This window comes from Cyprinus carpio, chromosome B18 (genome assembly GCF_018340385.1).
Source record: "Cyprinus carpio isolate SPL01 chromosome B18, ASM1834038v1, whole genome shotgun sequence".
In the NCBI taxonomy this organism is placed as follows: domain Eukaryota; kingdom Metazoa; phylum Chordata; class Actinopteri; order Cypriniformes; family Cyprinidae; genus Cyprinus; species Cyprinus carpio.
Window position 1 is genome coordinate 1,767,622 of NC_056614.1, and position 19,484 is coordinate 1,787,105.

Genomic DNA, 19,484 nt, shown 5'->3' on the forward strand with positions numbered 1-19,484 from the left:
AGCATTGTTCATGGCTGCTATGAATTATTGTGTGCTACTCTGTGTGTGGTCACTGTTTTCATTGGCCACTGAGATTAGATAAGCACGTTTGAAATGCGCAAAACACTTCAAACCTCCAGCGTTAAATTACATATCACATCAAATAATGAAAACAGAAGTAAAAGAATGTGCACTTAGTGTGCTACCCTTCTTAAAATTGTTCATTTAAGTGCTACTTAAATGCACTTAAAGAGAGACGCTTGCTTGCTTGACTATGCTTCACTTAAGCAGATGCTTAAAAGTGCACTTTGTTTTAATGTCAAATTAAAAGTTTTAATAATGTTTTGTCATGCTTTAATAAAGTACTCTTATTTTGATCTGTTGACTAACATCAAAGTACTTTTAATATATTTTAAATGTACCGATACAAGTTTCAGCAGAATATTTTAGTTTATCATAAATGCTTGTCAGTACATTTGGCAGTAACTTTAACCATATTTAATTATGAAATTAAGTAATTATGAAATGACATGTAAAGATGTACGGACGTCTTTCTTAAGTGGGTCAAATACACTCTTAAGTTCAACTATTTGCATTTAATGTAAATGTAAACTATAAAGTTTTATTTCTATTGCAATCAACATGCAATTAAGTAACTGAAAGTTTTATTTTATTATCACTTAGATACTATTATATGTTTTATAAATATTTTTGATCAATTTTTACTTTTATATATTCAGTTTCATTTGATATTTTATTACGTTTTTAGTAACCTGTTGTTTTTGTTATTTTTGCAATTTTTTTAAGTTTTTGTTTATGTGTGTATGTATATATATTTGTGTGGGTGTGTGTGTAATTTTTATTTTAGTTTTAGTTTTCATTATTTATATCATTAATTTTTTTATCCATCAATAAATTAAAATATCTATTTATGATATATATATATATTTATGCATGTATTTATTTATTTCACTTAATGCGTTATTTTATTTCTAAGATTTTTAATTTATTTTTTTCAGTTTTAGTTAATATAACCCTGCTGAAACGTTTAAAATAATATACTTAATGTAAAGTTTAAAGGTATTTTCTTAAAAGTTTGCTAACGTGTACTTCTTTTTCACAGGGGTATAAACTAAGAAATAACTAGCAGTCTTGTTTATACTATATGTGTAATTCTTTTTAGCAGGTTTATAAATTAGGTTATATTTAGATGTTTTGTTTATGATATATTTCTGTGTTTGTGGGTTTTAGGATTTCAGCTATTTTAATTTTGAAGAATTCAAGATTTCAGCTATTTTAATTTTGACGCTGTTTTAAAATACATGATCTTGAAGCCACATGATTAAACAAGCATTTATGCTAAGAAATTCAGACAAGATTAGCACATTTTTAACATTTTATGCATCATTAGCATGCACACTGTTAGCCATGGTTTACCATGTTTACGTTTTCTATCATTTTCAGCATGTTTCTAACACTAATTTGTTTAGTGAGCTTCTAATGTTTTCTAACCATGTTTTAACACATTCTTAGCATGTTTTAGTATGCCTACCATGTTTAAAATGTTGCCCTATCATGTTTAGCATGTTGCTAGCCATTTCTAACACTTTTTTTGCAGTGCTTCTAATGTTTTCTAACCTGTTGTAGCACATTCTTAGCATGTTTTAGTATGCTTAGCATGCTAAAAATGTTGCTAGCATGTTTAGCACATTGATAGCATGATCCTACCATGTTTACATGTTTTCAATCATTTTCAGCATGTTGGTAGCACATTTTCAGTGTTTCAGGCATGTTTACTCATGTTGTAGCACACTGTTAGCATGTTTTCATTATGCTTAGTATGTTAAAATGTTGCTAACAGGTTTATAACATTGTTAGCATCTTCCTACCATGTTTGCATGTTTTCTATCATTTTCAGAATGTTGCTAGCACATTTCCGTTGTGTTTCTAACAGGTTTTAACACATTGTTAGCATGATCCTACCTTGTTTACATGTTTTCTATCATTTTCATCATGTTGGTAGCACATTTTCACACCTTTATGCTTAGTATGTTAAAAATGTTGCTAACAGGTTTATAACATTTATTAGCATCTTCCTACCATGTTTACATGTTTTCTAGTATTTTGAGCATGTTTCTAGCATATTTTTTGCAGTGCTTCTAATGATTTCGAATCTATTGTAGCACATTCTTAGCATGTTTTAATATGCTTAGCATGCTAAAAATGTTGATGGCATGTTAAGCACATTGTTAGCAGGATCCTACCATGTTTACATGTTTTCTATCATTTTCAGCATGTTGGTAGCACATTTTCAGTGTTTCAGGCATGTTTGCTAATGTTGTAGCACATTGTTAGCATGTTTTCAGTATGCTTAGTATGTTAAAAATGTTGCTAACAGGTTTATAACATTGTTCGCATCTTCCTACCATGTTTACATGTTTTCTAGTATTTTCAACATGTTTCTAGCACATTTTTTTTGCAGTGCTTTTAATTATTTCTATTCTGTTGTAGCACATTCTTAGCATGTTTTAGTATGCTTAGCATGCTAAAAATGTTGCTAGCATGTTTATAACATTGTTAGCATCTTCCTACCATGTTTACATTTTCTATCATTTTCAGCATGTTACACATTTTTGCAGTGCTTCTAATGTTTTCTAACCTGTTTTAGCTCATTGCTCAAGTTTTTAGCATGCTTAGCATGCTAAAAATGTTGCACGCATGTTTAGCACATTATTAGCATTATCCTACCATGTTTACGTTTTCTATCATTTTCAGCATATTGCTAGCACATTTTTGAATAGTTTCTAATGTTTTCTAACCTGTTTTAGCACATTGTTTAAGTATGCTTAGTATGTTAAAATTGTTGCAATGTTGTTAGCATCTTCCTGCCATGTGTACATGTTTTCTATCATTGTGAGAATGTTGCTAGCACATTTTCGCTTTATTTCTAACATATTTTCTAACATGTTTTAGCATATTCTTAGCATGATTCCAGTATGTTTAGCATGTGGCTAACACATTTAGCACATTGTTAGCATGTTACTTATATTTTACATACAAGTTTCAATAGAAATGAAATTAGTAGATTTTAGTTTACCATAAATGCTTGTTATATCAGAATTTGACCCGAAAGAGAAAGCTGGATATTAATGTTAGGTGAAATGTGCATGTTTTAGCATGTTGCAAGCATGTTTGATATGTTATCATGTTGCTAACAATTTCTAGCATGTTTCATAATGTTGTTATAGTCATTGTCTTTATTGTATGTGGTTAATTTAAATTAATTTGTACAATCTTATTAATATGTTTTGATATGATCTGCTTACACCCCACTGATGGTTAGATTTAAGGGTGGACTAGTTTTTATTAAAACATTTATTTTTCCATACATATTTATGAAACTGCCACCTCACCTCACCTCATACATTTTCTCAAGATCGGATTGGAAAATGTTTTGTGTGTGTGTGTGTGTGTGTGTGTGTGTGTGTGTGTGTGTGTGTGTGTGTGTGTGTGTGTGTGTGTGTGTGTGTGTGTGTGTGTTTAAACTGACAGCTACTCTCTTGGTGTCGATGCTTGAAGCTGGTGTACACAAAGCAATGTCTTTCTGTCCTTACGATTGTTTCTCGTCAGATTATATGATACGACCCTTGGGAGATCCTGGGTAAAAACCCAACGCAGACTGAGCGACATCAGCTGTCACTTTCGCCAAACTGAATGATACACATCTCAGGAGTCTGATCACGATTGACAGCTATGACTGGCCATCAATCATCTCACATCCTCACATCCTCACTGATACCTGAAATTGAAATGCTGCACAAACTCAAACAAGCCCTTGTGCTAATGCTGCCAATGCTACACCTCAAAAGAAAAGTGAAAGATGGAATCTGCTATGTTTTCAGAGCAAAATGCGAATAAATGTGATCATAATGTGAAGGGAAAATTAATTCACAAGGTCTTTAATATCACAAACCATACAGATTAGGTAACATCAACATTTTTAAACAACATCTCTCACAAAGAATATAAAATTACCATTACTACTAATATTTATTATTATTATTATTATTATTATTATTATTAGCACGTTTAATGCTTAATACTCAATAGTTAACTTTGTTTTAAGGGGAAAAAATCACACAGTTTTTCAATTTAAAGTAATAAATCTCTGTAGTGCAACACTTTCTTTGCTATAAAAGTGGAACATTTTGTTTAAAAGATGTATTAAATTGTTAATGTTTTATGGCTTCATTTGATTGCCAGAAAAAATAGGAAAGGAAATACATACATAAAAGTTATTTCTGTAAATTAGGTTGATTAAGCATTCTTTCTGAAATTTAAATGCACCATTTAGAAAAATTAAAATAGAAAACAGAATTTGTTCAAAATAAAATGAATTTGAGAAAAAAAATTAAAAAAAATAAATAAAACATTTCAAGGGGCCCTAAAACATACATTTTTGTTAAACTTTTAATGAACATATTAGTTATTGTGAAATTGTGTATTTTTATGATTTCAGCTAATTATACATTCTTTTTGATTACTAAAACTTAATTAAACCATTAAAACAGAGTCCAGAAAAAAAAAAGTTTGATTTTATTGCGAACTGCAAATGCAATGTTTTAATGAAGATGCAGCACCTGACACAATTTGTCACATAATGAAGGACAAAAAACTGACATGAAATCGAATCTGATAATTCAGGCTGAGACACATATAAAGAAAAAAAAAATCCGTTTTTAATCTCATTACAACCCATTTTGAAATGTATTTCCTGTTCAGATGATTCTGAATAAGGCCTAATAGCCATCCGTCTCACTCAGAGTCTCACAGAATGACTGGTCTCTCCACTAACTGTAGATTTCTCATCTAAGCTGTGTTTGGATATTACAGACTGCGGAAACGAGCTGCGCAATGAACTCTGCAGCCAGGGAATAAAAAGAAAATACATATTAGAGGATATATTTAAACACAAACATGAGGTCACTCCAGACCCGCTGCTGTTTGTTTTTACAGCATGGATTCGCAGACGTAAGCCCAGGTGAACATACATTACTTACTCATGCCGGTCTCAGGTGGCTGTTCAAGGTATGTAATATTTACCATCGATGTTGATATTAGCGCAAGACCTCGCTGTAGGAGACTGCAGCTGAAAGCAGAGAGAACAGTCGCTGTGTGTGCATTACTGTGATTAAACACTACAGCGGCATGACTATTACACTTTCAAAAGCACACAACTGAATAGATTTAACTCTCAGGAAGAAAGTTCAAACACGGCACATACAATTATATTTTACAACTGAAATAACACTTTTTACCCCTGTTTTTCCTTCCAACTGAGACCTGAAATATACTCTAGTATGCAAATGATGAGGCAAGTAATAACAAACTTTAGTTTGAGGCAATAAAGACACCTTCAAATGTTTATACAAACAAAATAAAACAAATTTGTTATTCGGGTTGGCTTACATAAGACTCTTTTGAACAATTCTTACTTTTTTTCTAAGTTGTGATTTTTTTGTTTCATAGTTGTTAGTTTATATCTCACAATTATGACATTTTCTTGAAATTCTGGCCTTATATGTATTCTAATTCTGACTGTTTTCTCAGAATTGTACATTGAGCATGAGACAATAAAACGAAGTCTGTCTGAACAAGAGATGCATGGAAACAAGTGATTAGAAAAACAATGGCTGGGAATGTCTGTGGTCTCCTAAAACCCTGTGCAAAATACAGGAGTGTTTAACATGAGAAATGGGCTGGAGGCGGAAGTCATGCGCTGCGAGCGTGCTCGAGTTTATCAGACACATTTGGTGTGCGCTTCTCAGCACGCACAGGATTCAAAGCGTGCCATTTATAGGGTTTGGGAAGTCCGACGCTCTTTCACAACTCTCTCTCACTTGCTTTCACTTTTTCTGTTGTACATACAAATACACAAAGATCTACTTATCCTGCTTTCATTCGTCACAGTCACACAGGAACTGATTGAGCCTTATCTTTCTGAGATATATAGCTTTTGTGCATCACATTTATTCCCTTTATCAGATCAGTCAACAAGCATCCCTAGGTCCTCAAGCCAAGTTACGCGAAGGCCAAGATTGGCACAATAACTTTATGTACTCAGCTGACTGGTTTTATCTTCATTCATTCTTGTGCAGGCATTACTCATTCTAGTAAAAAGGTCAAAACGTTCCATTCCAACACTGTTATTCAACCATGTATCCGATTAACTAATCTGTATGAATCAGCCACAAAAGCGGACCCTTCCTTGCTTCAAAAAGCTTCCAGATCGCTTATAATCTTCAAAAACCTGCTTTCTTCAAATTCCACCTAATATTTTAAATCAGATTTAAATCTGAAGACTAATCAGGCCACTCAAGAACATTCTACGACCGATCCCTGAACCAAACTTAAGGAGATTTATATGTGTCCTTTGGGACGGCTGTCCTGCGAAAAAGGCTGATCCATGGGTCTGAAATGTTCCAGTTGGGTGTCATAACTCTATAAAACATTCTTCTGGAACGCCACAAGTTTTCTAAATTCATTTTAACATATTTGTATTCATACTTTGTGGTCAAAATGTTTCATACACTAAAATAACAGGGATCATACAAAATGCATGTAATGTTTTTTTTGTTTGTTTGTTTTTTTTTTTTAGTACGGACCTGAACAAGACACATAAAAGATGTTTACACATATAGTCCACAAGAGAAAGTAATAATTGGATTTATAAAAATGACCCCGTTCAAAAGTTTGCATACGCTTGATCCATAATATTGTGTTGTTGCCTGAATGATCCACAGCTGTTTGTTTGTTTGTTTGTTTGTTTGTTTAGTGATCATTGTTCATGAGTCCCTTGTTTGTCCTGAACAGTTAAACTGCTTGCTGTTCTTCAGAAAAATCCTTCAGGTCTCACAAATCATTTGGTTTTCCAGCATCTTTTACATATTTGAACCCTTTCCAACAATGACTGTATGATTTTGAGATTCATTTTTTTTCACACTGAAGACAACTGAGGGACTCATAAGCAACTACAACAGTGGGTTCAAATGATCACTGATGCTCGAGAAAAAAAAAAAAATGCATTAAGAGCCTATTCAGGTCAGAACTATAAATAATAATAATAATAAATAAATAAATAAATAATAAATAAATAAATAAAAAGAACATTTTGTATGATCCCTCTTATTTTGGTAAAATAATTACCATTTTGCAGATACTGCAAAGTGCACGTAAAAAAATAACCGCAACTGTATATAGCAATCAAAATTCAATAACATTTATACCACGGCTGCATTTCAAAAGCAGCGTAAACTTAAGAACATCGTAGACCCATTAAAACCAATGGAGCTACGATCAACTCAGGCTTATGATGCTTTTGGAAAACGCAGCCCAGTTTAGTGGCACATTAACAATTGATGATCCTATCAATACATAATGTAATCATTTTCCATGAAGATATTTTGAAATTTCCTACCGTAAATATATCAAAACTTAATTTTTGTTTAGTAATATTGCTAAGAACTTAATTTGGACATCTTTAAAGATGATTTTCTCAATATTCAGATTTTTTTGCACCCTCAGATTCCAGATTTTCAAATAGTTGTATTTCAGCTAAACATTGTCTGATTCTAATAAACCATACATCAATGAGAAGCTTATTTATTCAGCTTTCATGTTATCTATAAATCTCAATTTCGAGAAATTTACCCTTATGACTGGTATATATATATATATATATATATATATATATATGTTTTTGTGTGTGTGTGTGTGTGTGTGTGTGTGTGTAATATATATTTTATTTATCTTTTATTTATTTATTTTTTAATGTATGAATGAACTAATTATCTTTGTGCCAGACAGACAGAATGTGACCTTCTGGAAAATTTGTTTTTTCCCCCTGATCTTAGAAACAGGATGTGACCATTTGATGTCCATTCCATCTTCCTCCTGTGTGTGGAGCCAAAAAGGAAGTGGTAACCCAACGCACACACACATACACACACCTCTATCCTTAAAATAACACTGTACCAGCTGTCAAGACTGTCTTTAACAGCACAACAAAACACCTCACCAGCCAGACCCGCCAACAGACACATGCAGCAAGTGTGTGTGTGTGTGTGTGTGTGTGTGTGAGTGTGTGTTACAGACGACACCTCACTACACTGCACCTCTTGTCCAGCAGATGGTAGAGACATAAAACAAGATCTTGCTTCTGGGAGTCTAGTTTTGGTCTTGAGATCATTGTGTTCATCTCACCAAATGGCTAATCATGTTTCTGTGTGTCTTTGTGTCAGCAACAGAGAGGTGCTTCACTAAATCCTCCTGCTGGTGATCATATGCTGGAAATCACGTCTTATTAAGATCACCCTCATTTCATCACATCAGTCACAGCCTTAAAAAAGAGCAAACATGAATGCACATTAAACATTTTAAAGTGCACTTTTGTGTAAAGTTTACAGTTGCATGAAGATAAATGGTTAATACAAATCTCCATAAGTTTCTATGCTTTGACAAACCATACATCATTAAAAGCTTAAATGCAAGCGCTTATGGGAATGCCACACAGCTTTCATCTTTAATTGTTCATTCTGAGTTATTAAAACTTATGGATTTAAACTGTAAGGAAGCTGAAGTTGAGCTATATAATGTGACATTTAAGTAATGTTTAATTAGAACTGCATGATTATTTTAGTAGTGACAATTTCATGGAATTAGATGAAAACTAAGTGGATTAATTGGAGATCACTGCTGGTATTTGCACAGTCTGTTTCAGACATACCATTGAACTGCCAGCCATCCTTTCAATTGCAGGTCCATAAAGTCTGTTAGGGTATGTCAGCGTGGAAACACTAAACATGTAGGAAATCCCAAGAGATTCCTGCATGCTTCCCAGCATCTCGCTCAACATCCATGCAGGGATTTTGGGCATCAGTGGGTTACAGGCGGCTGAAAACAAAAGAGAAGAGAGGATAATTCGCTGAGAGCAGAGGAAGGATGAAGGGGGTTTGCTGGAGCTTTTGTTTGGACTCTGTCCAGCGTAATAACTCCACCTTTTCACTGGTCAACATGACCATTCTGACCAGCTGCAGCTTTCTCCCGTAGCAACCGCTGGATCGAGTGCTCCTGTGTTGTTTAGTGACAGACTTAACGTCAATAAAAGCATGTTCGATTGAGTTGAAATTGCATTGCACACTAAACTAAATAGTTAAAATAAAAAATAAATAGACTTGGGGATTGTAAATGCATTAATTTAATAATACCATAGTAATGTGGTTTATATGGATTAATTTTTTAATAAATTATTATATGGTTAATATGGATGATTGTTTTTTTTAATCTCACAATTCTGACTTTTTTTCAGAATTGAAAAGTCAGAATTGCGAGATATAAACTCAAATGCATAAATGCAATTCTGACTTGTTTCTTATAATAGTGAATTTACATCTCACAATTGACTTTTTTTCCCTATGAATTGCATGATATAAACTCACAATTGCTAGTTTTAAAGTCAAACTGCATAAACACAATTGAGAGAAATAAAGTCAGAACTGCGAGTTTCTCACAATTCTGACTTCTTTTCTCAGGATTGTGAGATGTATTATGAGTTACAAAGGGAAAAAAAATACTACTCTCCTACAACTGAGTTTGTATCTCATGATTCTGACTTAATAACTCACAATTGCAAGTTTATATCACGCAATTCTGAGAAAAATAGTCAGAATTGTGAGTTTTTATCTAAGAATTCTGACTTTTTTCTTGAAACTGCAAGTTTACATCTCGCAATTCCAACTTTTTTTCTCAGAATTGTGAGCTATAAACATGCAATTATGAGTTATAAAGTGAAAAAGCATTTCTTACAATTGCATGTTTATATCTTAAAATTCCAAGAAAAAAGTCAGAATTCCGAGATGTAAACTTGCAATTGTGAGACAAAAATTCCCAACTACTTTTTATTTTTTATTCAGTGGCAGAAACGGCTTCCCCATAGGTTCCAACACCTAATAAAATGCCAAAGATTGTATCTTAAAATATGACACCATTAATCATAAACTCAAAAGGTTTAGAGCCGAGCTACTGTTCGTTTCTAACATTAACATTAGTTCAAATCCCTCACTGATGCTGCTAAAAGTTACAGTTTAGACGAGTTAGCGAGGACATGCCGATTCCCCTCCCGAACCACTGTCCCAAAACAGCAGCACAACAATGAGCAGCATCTCTGTAAACACTAAAGCACCCACAGACATTCAAGTCACTTCACACATGGAAATGCATGCGCTACTAGAAATAAAGAGGGTGTGAATGGGCAGGTAAGAGGAAGCTCAGGATCAGTGTTTGTAATTACACACACATTTACATATGTGTGGATCCAGTCAAAGCCCAGATGGCTTGGGATGCCTTTTATTCGGAGGGATTACAGTCACTTACTAATGGGACAAGCAGGAAACCCTCTTTATTATTCGGGTGATGAATACTGAGTGTGTCGGAGAACTGTGATTTTTCCAAGAGTTGAATGTGTGTATGGTTCTGGTGTTTGAGTGTCAGGTTTCAGAAATTGTGTGATAAGTAAAGATTTTGTGTGTAAGCTGTAATAATTGTATAATGATACATAACAAAGACAAATGACAAATAAACAAAAAAATATAAAAATAAGTTACATTTTTTTAAACATTAAATTTATAAAAATGTAATGATAATAATATAATATATTGTACAATGTTATGATATATTAATATTGAATTTATAGTATTAATTTTATTCACATAAAATAGTTTGCAATGTTAATATTGTAAAAATAAATTAATAAAGAATAAATTTTCAACAAATCTTACACACGTGTGTGTGTGTGTGTGTGTGTGTGAAAATGTGTTAAAAATTATTTTTATATATTTGCTATGATAATGTTGTTATATTTCTCATAGTTAATATACATACACACATATACATACAAAAAATACATTACTATTGGCTTATTAACATTGGACTGGATTTTATTATCGATGCATCCCTAAAAATTGGATACCTATCATTGCATCTATACAGGGGCGTTGCACAAGATGCCGGGCCCTATGCATAGGCAGTCCTGATCGGCCGCCAACCCCCCGCCCCCGAAAATATACAGGTAAAATAAAATATATTCCAGACTTTTCAAGGGCCCTCTCTTCATTTGGGGCCCTGGTAATCAGTACTGGTTTTACCCCCAGTCCGACGCCCCTGCATCTATATGCAGCGATACTCTCCTGCTCTGTCTTTCTAAGTTGGGAAATGTTCATTTAATCTGCCTCCAGTCTTTCCACTTCACAAAGGGTGTTGTATGTCCCTTTGGTCAGTGTGTGCGTGTGCGTGTGCGTGTGTGTGTGTGTGTGTGTGTGTGTGTGTGTGTGTGTGTGGGAACTGCTCCGCGGACCGTGTTCGGGACAGAGGACATACACTCACACAGGGCTCTTCTATAGACCCTCGTATTGATTCAGCAACGTTTGGACCTACAACTGACCCACACCCCATTCACACCACCGCAGCTCAGCAAGAAAGCGTCCACTCCCTCATAACCTTCCTTCCCCCACTCCAGGCCAGACGTGTTTACAGCCAGAGCTGGGGCTACTAGTCTTTGAGCCCCTTGTCTGGCATATGGAGCCCTGCAACAAAAGGGCCCTTGTGGAGAAAACACAAAGCAGGTCGGTCCATTTCCAGAGGGGGTGAAGTCAGAGCGGCTGTAAAGCCCAGATGATAGTTTAAGGGGGAAGGAAACTTTCCTTCTGATGGGAACACGTGCTGACTGACAGGGAAACAAACTGAAACCAGTTATCTGTACATCTGAATATCGATCAAAGAGATCTGCTGTTTGTGTGTGGATGAGCAGGCAAGTAAGTTTAAAAATACATGTTTTCATGCGTGTTCAAATATGCATGAGAGAAACTTTGAGATACTGCTGAGATGCAGACGTTTGGGAACAAGCTGTTTTGCATATTTAGCAGTGATGCATGTGAATTTTAAATAGCAGTTTGCTACTGTGGAGATCGGGGCAAGTTGTCACAGGATGCACGCTTTCAATAAAAAGTCCAAACATCCCTTGTGAAAAAGAATTGCACTTATTATTATGAAAATCAGTACTTTAAAAGAATATGCTTAAGTGTGAACTGAATTGTGACACTTAATTGCATGCTATTTACAATTAAATTAAAATATACCTAGTTCAAATTATAATCAAGTACTTTACATGTGCTTTAGTAAGTTAGTCAACACATCAAAATGTGTACTTCTTTAAAACATGACACAAGATTTTTTATTATTATTATTTAAAATTTACTTTTTAATATAACTTTTATTTTGACATTATTAGAAAGTGCACATTTTAAAAGCATACCTAAGTGTGTTAAGAAACATGATCATGAAAGAGTCTCTCTTAAGTGGCCTTTTATTTCATCATTACATTATCTGCAAGTACAGTTTTTAATTTATAAAGATTTGAAGTACACTACAAGTGCACATTCAACAATTAAGTATGAGAGACACATCAGGATACTGTGGAGACATCTGTGAAGTATATCATTACAGAAATAATATACATTTAAAGAATATACTAAAGTATGAACAGAGTAATGATTTCAGACACCTAATTACATATTATTTCCAATTAAATGAAAATGTATTATAGTTTAAATTTATATTAAATAATATTTCCAATTAAATGAAAGTGTATTATAGTTTAAATGTGTATTATATTAAATACATTTAGTTGAACTCACGAATGCTTTTATAACCCACATAAGTCGGACTTAAGCAGTCCACCATCTTCATCATCATCTGTCAAAAATGCATGTGTAATTACACAATTAAGATACATTAACTCTAAATGTAACATAAGAAAACCAGGTACTTTACATGTGCTTTAGTATATCAGTCAACACATCAAACTAAGTGTACTTAAAGCATGCCAATATATTATTAAAACATAATGATTCAAAATGTACCTTAAAGTAAAACGTAAACCATCCAAAACCCCTGGAAACCATATAACTTCTTTAAAGCACAACAAAAGATTATTAAACATTTATTTTTATTTTATTTTTTATTCTTATTACAAAGGTAACTTTTTAAAAGTCTACTTAAGTGTATCAAGAAAAGTATCTCTCTTTAAATCACTTAAGTTAAATTTTATTTTCTCCAAGTAAAGTTTTATAAATATACGTTTAAGATATTAAATAAACCCTAAGAGCACATTCAAGAACACTTCTTTTTTTAAAAATATATATTAGTTTCAAACTATTCCACTGTGAAAAAACCTTCTCAGACTTTAAGTTGTCTATAAAGAAACTTACTTAAAAAACAACCCCACCTTGATAAATATTCACTGGAGTAAATTTGTGACAAATAGCCCTGTCTCCCTGTAGCATATAGTTGCTGAATTACTAAATGATCATTTAATGGTTTCTGAAGAGCTCAATGGACATGTTTACAAGACGGGGCTCCTAAAACATGTTATTTCTGAGAGGGCCATTATCTGTTCTCATCCACAGACAATTATCACGATGACTTTGTGCTTCTGTTCTCAGAATCATTTAGAGTTAATGGGGCTCAGAGAAGCAGCATTTCATATCAAACAGTTCGTTAAAGCGGCTGCGCTGAGAGCCAGCAGAGAGCTGGTCAAAACCTCACAGCTACAGTTTAACCTCCTAAACGGCTGGAGGCTGGGTGGCGATAACCCACTTGTTTTTCTGCGTTATGTAAGGCGTCTATAAGTAGCTCAGTGACTTGCACATTCCTTCCTGTCTAAGGAGAAAAAAACTGAGCAGATTTCACCCTTGTGTCTGGCAAGGGTTCAGAACTTCACAGACGCTGTCGTTAATTCACTTAAGCCTCGTTAATAGCTGTAAGATAACAACTAATTAAAAGGAAATAAAATATGAGCTGTTGCCATGTGCAAATATAGGATCCACATGATCGAAAAATCATTCTAATATGTTATATTTTTCTTGATTTCTGAAGATCACGTGACACTGAAGACTAGAGTAATGATGCTGAAAATTCAGCTTTGATCACAGAAATAAATTTTATTTTACTATATATTCACTTAGAGAACACTTATTTTAAATTATAATAATATTTTACATTTTTTACTGATTTTATTGTATTTTTAATCAAATAAATGCAGGCTTCATGAACACAAGACATTCTCTCAAAAAAAAAAATTTTTTTTAAATTAAAAAACTTTTGAATGGTAGTCTATCTATTTATCCATTTATCTGTATACATATATGCATGATCTCCATGCTGACCCAAAAGAGAACACAACATCCGTCCAGGTCTCCAGGAGGCCTTTATGTGCTGTAATTGTCTTTTTCTTAGCTCTTTTCTACCAAGAAGCCCATCGTTGTGCAATCTCCTCTATCTTCTCTTTTTTTGCCTTTTGACTTGAGTCTCAAAAGAAGTTATTCAGGCCTGCTGAGCACAATACCTGCAATTAAATCAGTTTGAGTTTAGAATAAAAGACACAAGAGAATGTGTTGCATTAGTGTCTGGTGTCTATAACAGTGCTTTCAAAGTCCATCCCACATCTATAAAGTGTTGTCACACTGCTTTTATGTACAAAGACAATAGGCCTCTCCTGCTTTAATCTGACTTACTCGCACTCCGTCGCAAACAAATAAAACCTTTGCTTTCCGTTGTGCATCTTCCTGCCCAAATGTAACTTCTCCAGTCTTTATCAGTCACAAAAGAACAAGTGCTCCCAGGGATAGTGGCCTGTTTGCATTGCACTGTCATTCTCATAGCTGGATTGTATGAGGTGTTGACGCTCCACTCTGTGATAAGACTTCATTGTGTGTTAAAGGGACAGCGGTGTCTTTTGACCAGACCTCAGCTTTGCTAATATTTGAAGTGTCTTGTTTCACAAGAGCTGATGTGGTGAGAACTGCTGTTGGTTTCTTTGCATGGTCCAGTGTATACGTAAGAAAGATGAATAAGGTAAAGCCACCTGAAAATATCCAGCTAAGGACACAATACTAGACTGGATAACTAAATCGGACTTGCAATCTGTTTCAAATAAACCGAAGAATCCCAGCTGATTCAAGTATGCTGTACAACTAATCTTTGTTACTGTAAATCATTGACTCAAAATTGGTGATAATGGACTATTATGTACAGATGACTAATCCGTTTAAATGCCCTAGGATCTCTGTAATTAATTACGATACGGCCTCGTTTCCGTTCCTCTCAGGGGTTTCCCAGGGACTCTGGATCCTGTGAGGGTGATTTTGAGCTTCGATTGCTCACTTGATTTGCTCCATCAAGTATGGTGAGGTTTCTCACAATGACATAATGACAGAAGTGAAAATGGCCTCAGGTTAGGAGACATTTACAGCTGAATACCACAAATAGAGGAGAGATAAATGTGTTTACTAATTACCAGTATATGAGTTATGCACAAATGTTGAAGTTTTGGGAGGGCTGGGTTCATTCAAGGCTGAAAAAGCATGTTGTTCTCAAACTATAGCTCTGACATGAATGATTATGTAAGTATAGGTCGACAAAGTAACTATAACTTGCTAATGTTATTTTTGTATCAGTAAAACAGTACTATAGTTGTTATTAATTATAAATAAATTTTTTCAGTTTTAATTTATAGGTATTTTTAATATATAGGTATTTTTTTTTTAATTTTCTAGTGATTTTGTCATGTTTATTCATCTTTTTTATATTGATACAGTTTATTATTTTATTTATTTTAGTTCATCAATTTTAAATGAAACTGGGAAATGCTGAAGCAAAAATAAGTTTGTTTTACTGTAAACCTTTAAAAAATACACTCACACACTTGGAGTTAGCCCTGTTTAGAGCTATTTTAGAAACAGACTTTCTTCATTTAGCTATTAGAGTTCATCTGAGATGATCCGAGTTGTATTAAAGTTTGTGCTTGCTCTTTGTGAAACCCTAGACGGGACACAAGCAAACTTTCCTCACTCTTGAGGGGGTGTGAACCCAGCACTAAAACACGCCTCTTCAAAAGGTGGGCGGGGTTAAAAGTTTCTGCTTATAAAATGAGATTTCAACAGTGGGGTTGTAACAGAAGCAGAGCTTGACATCAGTTGTTGAGCAGTTCAACACATCCTTACTGCACATAAAGAATCACAGCCAGGCATCTTGAAAATGCCATCAAATTTCCTCACGCCCTTCCTGGAGGTGGATGATGAATTCTGCAAGGTAAGAATATGAGTTTTGTTTTGTGAAACTTGTGCATGCACCCTGCTTAGCATTTAAGCAAGAATCAAATCAATGTAAACGAATAGCTCACTCATACAAAAAATGGAAACCTAGTCAATATTATTCCAATCCTTTGTGACCTTCTTTAAATCTTTTATGGAGTCCAAATAAACTGTTGTTTTAAAAATAAAGGCTTCAAAAGGTTTTTTTTTTTTTTTTTTTTTTTTTTTTTTTTTCAAAAGAACCTTTCAGTGAACAGTTCCTAAAAGAACCATTTTGAAGAACATTTTAAAAATCTAAAGAACTTGAAGAGCATTTTCTGCATTTGGAAGGTTCCGTGGATGTTCAAGGTTCAATGATGCCAATAAAGAACCTTCATTTTTAAGAGTGTATTTGTGCTTCACATGCATTTCTACAGTGGCTTTCTTGCTTCACTGAAACCTGCGCACCACACAGTATACTGAGGTCTCTCTCTTTCTCTTTTCTCAGAGTTTCCGAGGTATTGATCTGACAGAAGCCACACAGAAGCAGCGTGTGGTGGGATTCCAGCGCAGACATTCCCTGTGCCCCGTGACTCTTCCCAACTCTAAATTCAACAGCAATGACACCAGCCCTTGGCCTCTGCCGGCCATCAACCAGCACTGGAGCCACGAGAAGCAGCAGCAGCTGCCCCGTTCCTCCCTGAGCCAGATCCCCTTCAGAGTAGACCGGTCCGTGAGCATGATCGAGGGCCATGTGGCCTGCGAGGGCCTGACGTCCAGTCCTCTTCCTCCGCCGCCGGGTCTCAGCATCAGCAACAGCTCCCTGACCTGCCCGAAGGTACTCGGCACGACCTCTACAGCGCCGATGTCCACCCGCTACAAGACGGAGCTCTGCCGCACCTACGAGGAAAGCGGCACCTGCAAATATGGCGCCAAATGCCAGTTCGCTCACGGGATGTTGGAGCTGAGAGGCCTCAACAGACACCCGAAGTACAAGACCGAGCCGTGTCGCACCTTTCACACCATCGGCTTCTGCCCTTACGGTGCTCGGTGTCACTTCATACACAATGCAGATGAGCAGAACGGGCTTTCAGAGAACACAAAGAGCATCCGAGCGCGACCGCAGCTCCGCCAGAGCGTCAGCTTCAGCGGCTTCTCCTCGCAACCACAAACCCTTGGAGGTTTCCACGCCGTACAGGACACCTTGGCCTTCTCCAGATCTTCATCTGTGTCTCCGCCGCCGTCCACCGGGAGTCCCGACCTGCTGTCCCCTTTGGGGACTTTGAAGCACAGCCACCCCTTTGCAGATCTGGGTGGCGGCGGGAGCTTCTACTCTATCAGCGACTCGGAAAGCGTGCAGAACCTTGCGTATGCGCTCAAGGGCCTGCAGCGAAGCACCTCGGCGGACTCTCTCTCCGATCAGGACGGCTACACCAGCTCCAGCAGTCTGAGTGGCTCCGACTCTCCTGGCATCGAGGGCCGACGACTGCCCATCTTCAGCCGCCTGTCTGTCTCAGACGACTAGAAACCTTTACCTGTGCATATTGCATGCTCGCCCAAGCAGACGTTTCTCTGCAAATGTGATGAACGCAATGTATACTGTTGTATACCAGTCTGAAGCTGCAGTGGGAACTTCACTTTAGGTTTATGTGTTTCGGGAATTGTTCTGCTGTGTTTTGTCTGCAGGACCAACCTTCCCAAGCCACCCATCTGTAGTCTAACCAAAGCAGAGCAACTTAGAGTATATACTTCTAGTGTAACGTCTAACCCGCTCCCTGAACATACTGTAGCCTTTAGTTAAGGCATTTTTAAACGGACTGAGTAGTTTTAACCATAGTCCTTTCTAAAAACCTATTTATTGCTTTTGTTGTAATATGCATTGGTTGTTTTCATTTTATATGCATTTCGAAGAAGGAACAATGTAGATAAGGCTTTTTGTTTGTTTCTTTGAGCCCGTTTGTCTGCTTTGCACGAGCTATATGTCTTAGCTTTAATTCATGAAACCCAGCTGCACAGAGTCTCAAAGTTGGAATCTCAGGATCCTTTTAAAGTGCTATCGACACACTCCACATTCTTTTTAAGTAATAGCAGTCAGAGATATCCACAAGGAAGAGTCAAAGATGTTCATATGCAAGCCATCGTGAATGTGAAAGTGACAATGTACCAGAAAGACGTCATTTTATACCACAGCCTTCGTCTTTTGCACTCTAAGAGGCGAAACTTGTCATTTGCAAATAATAACACGAACTGTGAGTTCTGATGTTTGTAGGTTGTTGTTTTTCATCTTGTTTGCCTTGTGACAAGCCACGCTTTTGCCTTTTGTTAACTTAAAACTTATTTATTTCGTTTTTCGAAGTGGGAAAACAGTGTATTGTGTTGTGCTTTTTGTTTCATGTTTGTTTATATATAATTTAAATGAACTGTTTACATTCCATGGGAAGGCAATGCCCATTTTCATTATAATATATTGTTTGAAAATAAAGTTTGAAGGGAACAAAAAAGATCCATTGCCTCATTCCTTTGCTTCTCTCCTAAAGTGCTACTGAATGTCAGTGTGTGGCTATTTACTCACTTCTGGTGAAACTTCTCAAGCATTTCTTATTACAAGCAGTTGCATGTGAAGCCCTCCGCTCGCATTTAATTTTAAACACAACACAAACACGGTTGAATGCTACTTCTTCCATCTGCCTTCGAGAAAGAAAGAAAAATGCATACTTGACAGCTCTTTTAATTATTCAAGCTGAAAACACACACAAAGGACAAGGGAACAGATGAAGGCTTTTGTGTGTTGCTTTGCTCATTGTTCCAGTAACTAAGAAACATCCCACTGTCACACACGGTCATAGACAATAGCCAAAGGCCTCGCTCCCTTTTATTGAGACAAGGCTGGGCAGTAAATGAAATGCAGGGGCATTTCTCACATCAGGGCTCCTTTGTAAGGCCACTCTCCTTTTCTTAACAACATCTGTATGCTAATGCAGTGGCAGAAGGGAGGAGTGATTTGCAAGTCTATTGCAGAGCGGTAGGTCTTCGAGCAGCTTCCCAGACACTGCTGGCTCCACACATGCGGCTGAGAAGCCTGGGAAGGTGGGGGTGTTCATCTGGACACTTGAATCTGTTTATGCTCCAAGTTTAGATCACCACAGTCTGACAACCACTACAGCAATCCCTCCATTTTAACACCCAAAACACTCTGGCGTTTGCTTTTACTTTTGGTTCTTGTTGTATTTTTTTAAGCTGTAATATCTACTCTGTCTCAGTAAAAGGGCTTTCCAGGGCAACTCATGCCACAGACTTAGTTTGGAGCTACTGCCACCTTGT

The 19,484-nt window shown here is 35.9% G+C and overlaps 1 protein-coding gene and 1 long non-coding RNA gene across 2 annotated transcripts; one reads left to right on the top strand and one right to left on the bottom strand.

Moving 5' to 3' along the window:
• Positions 1–4,566: 4,566 nt before the first annotated feature.
• LOC122140464 lies at positions 4,567–9,226 on the bottom strand. Its single transcript, XR_006157138.1, has 3 exons — positions 8,765–9,226; positions 5,040–5,128; positions 4,567–4,900 (listed from the first exon to the last, which is right to left on the bottom strand). It is a non-coding gene; the product is annotated as an uncharacterized LOC122140464 (long non-coding RNA).
• A 6,798-nt stretch (positions 9,227–16,024) lies between these two features.
• Positions 16,025–18,664, top strand: LOC109106907 (mRNA decay activator protein ZFP36L1). Its single transcript, XM_042743671.1, has 2 exons — positions 16,025–16,182; positions 16,672–18,664. The coding sequence occupies exons 1-2, from the start codon at positions 16,129–16,131 to the stop codon at positions 17,686–17,688; spliced, it is 1,071 nt and encodes a 356-aa protein (XP_042599605.1). The 5' UTR covers positions 16,025–16,128; the 3' UTR covers positions 17,689–18,664.
• Positions 18,665–19,484: the final 820 nt, after the last annotated feature.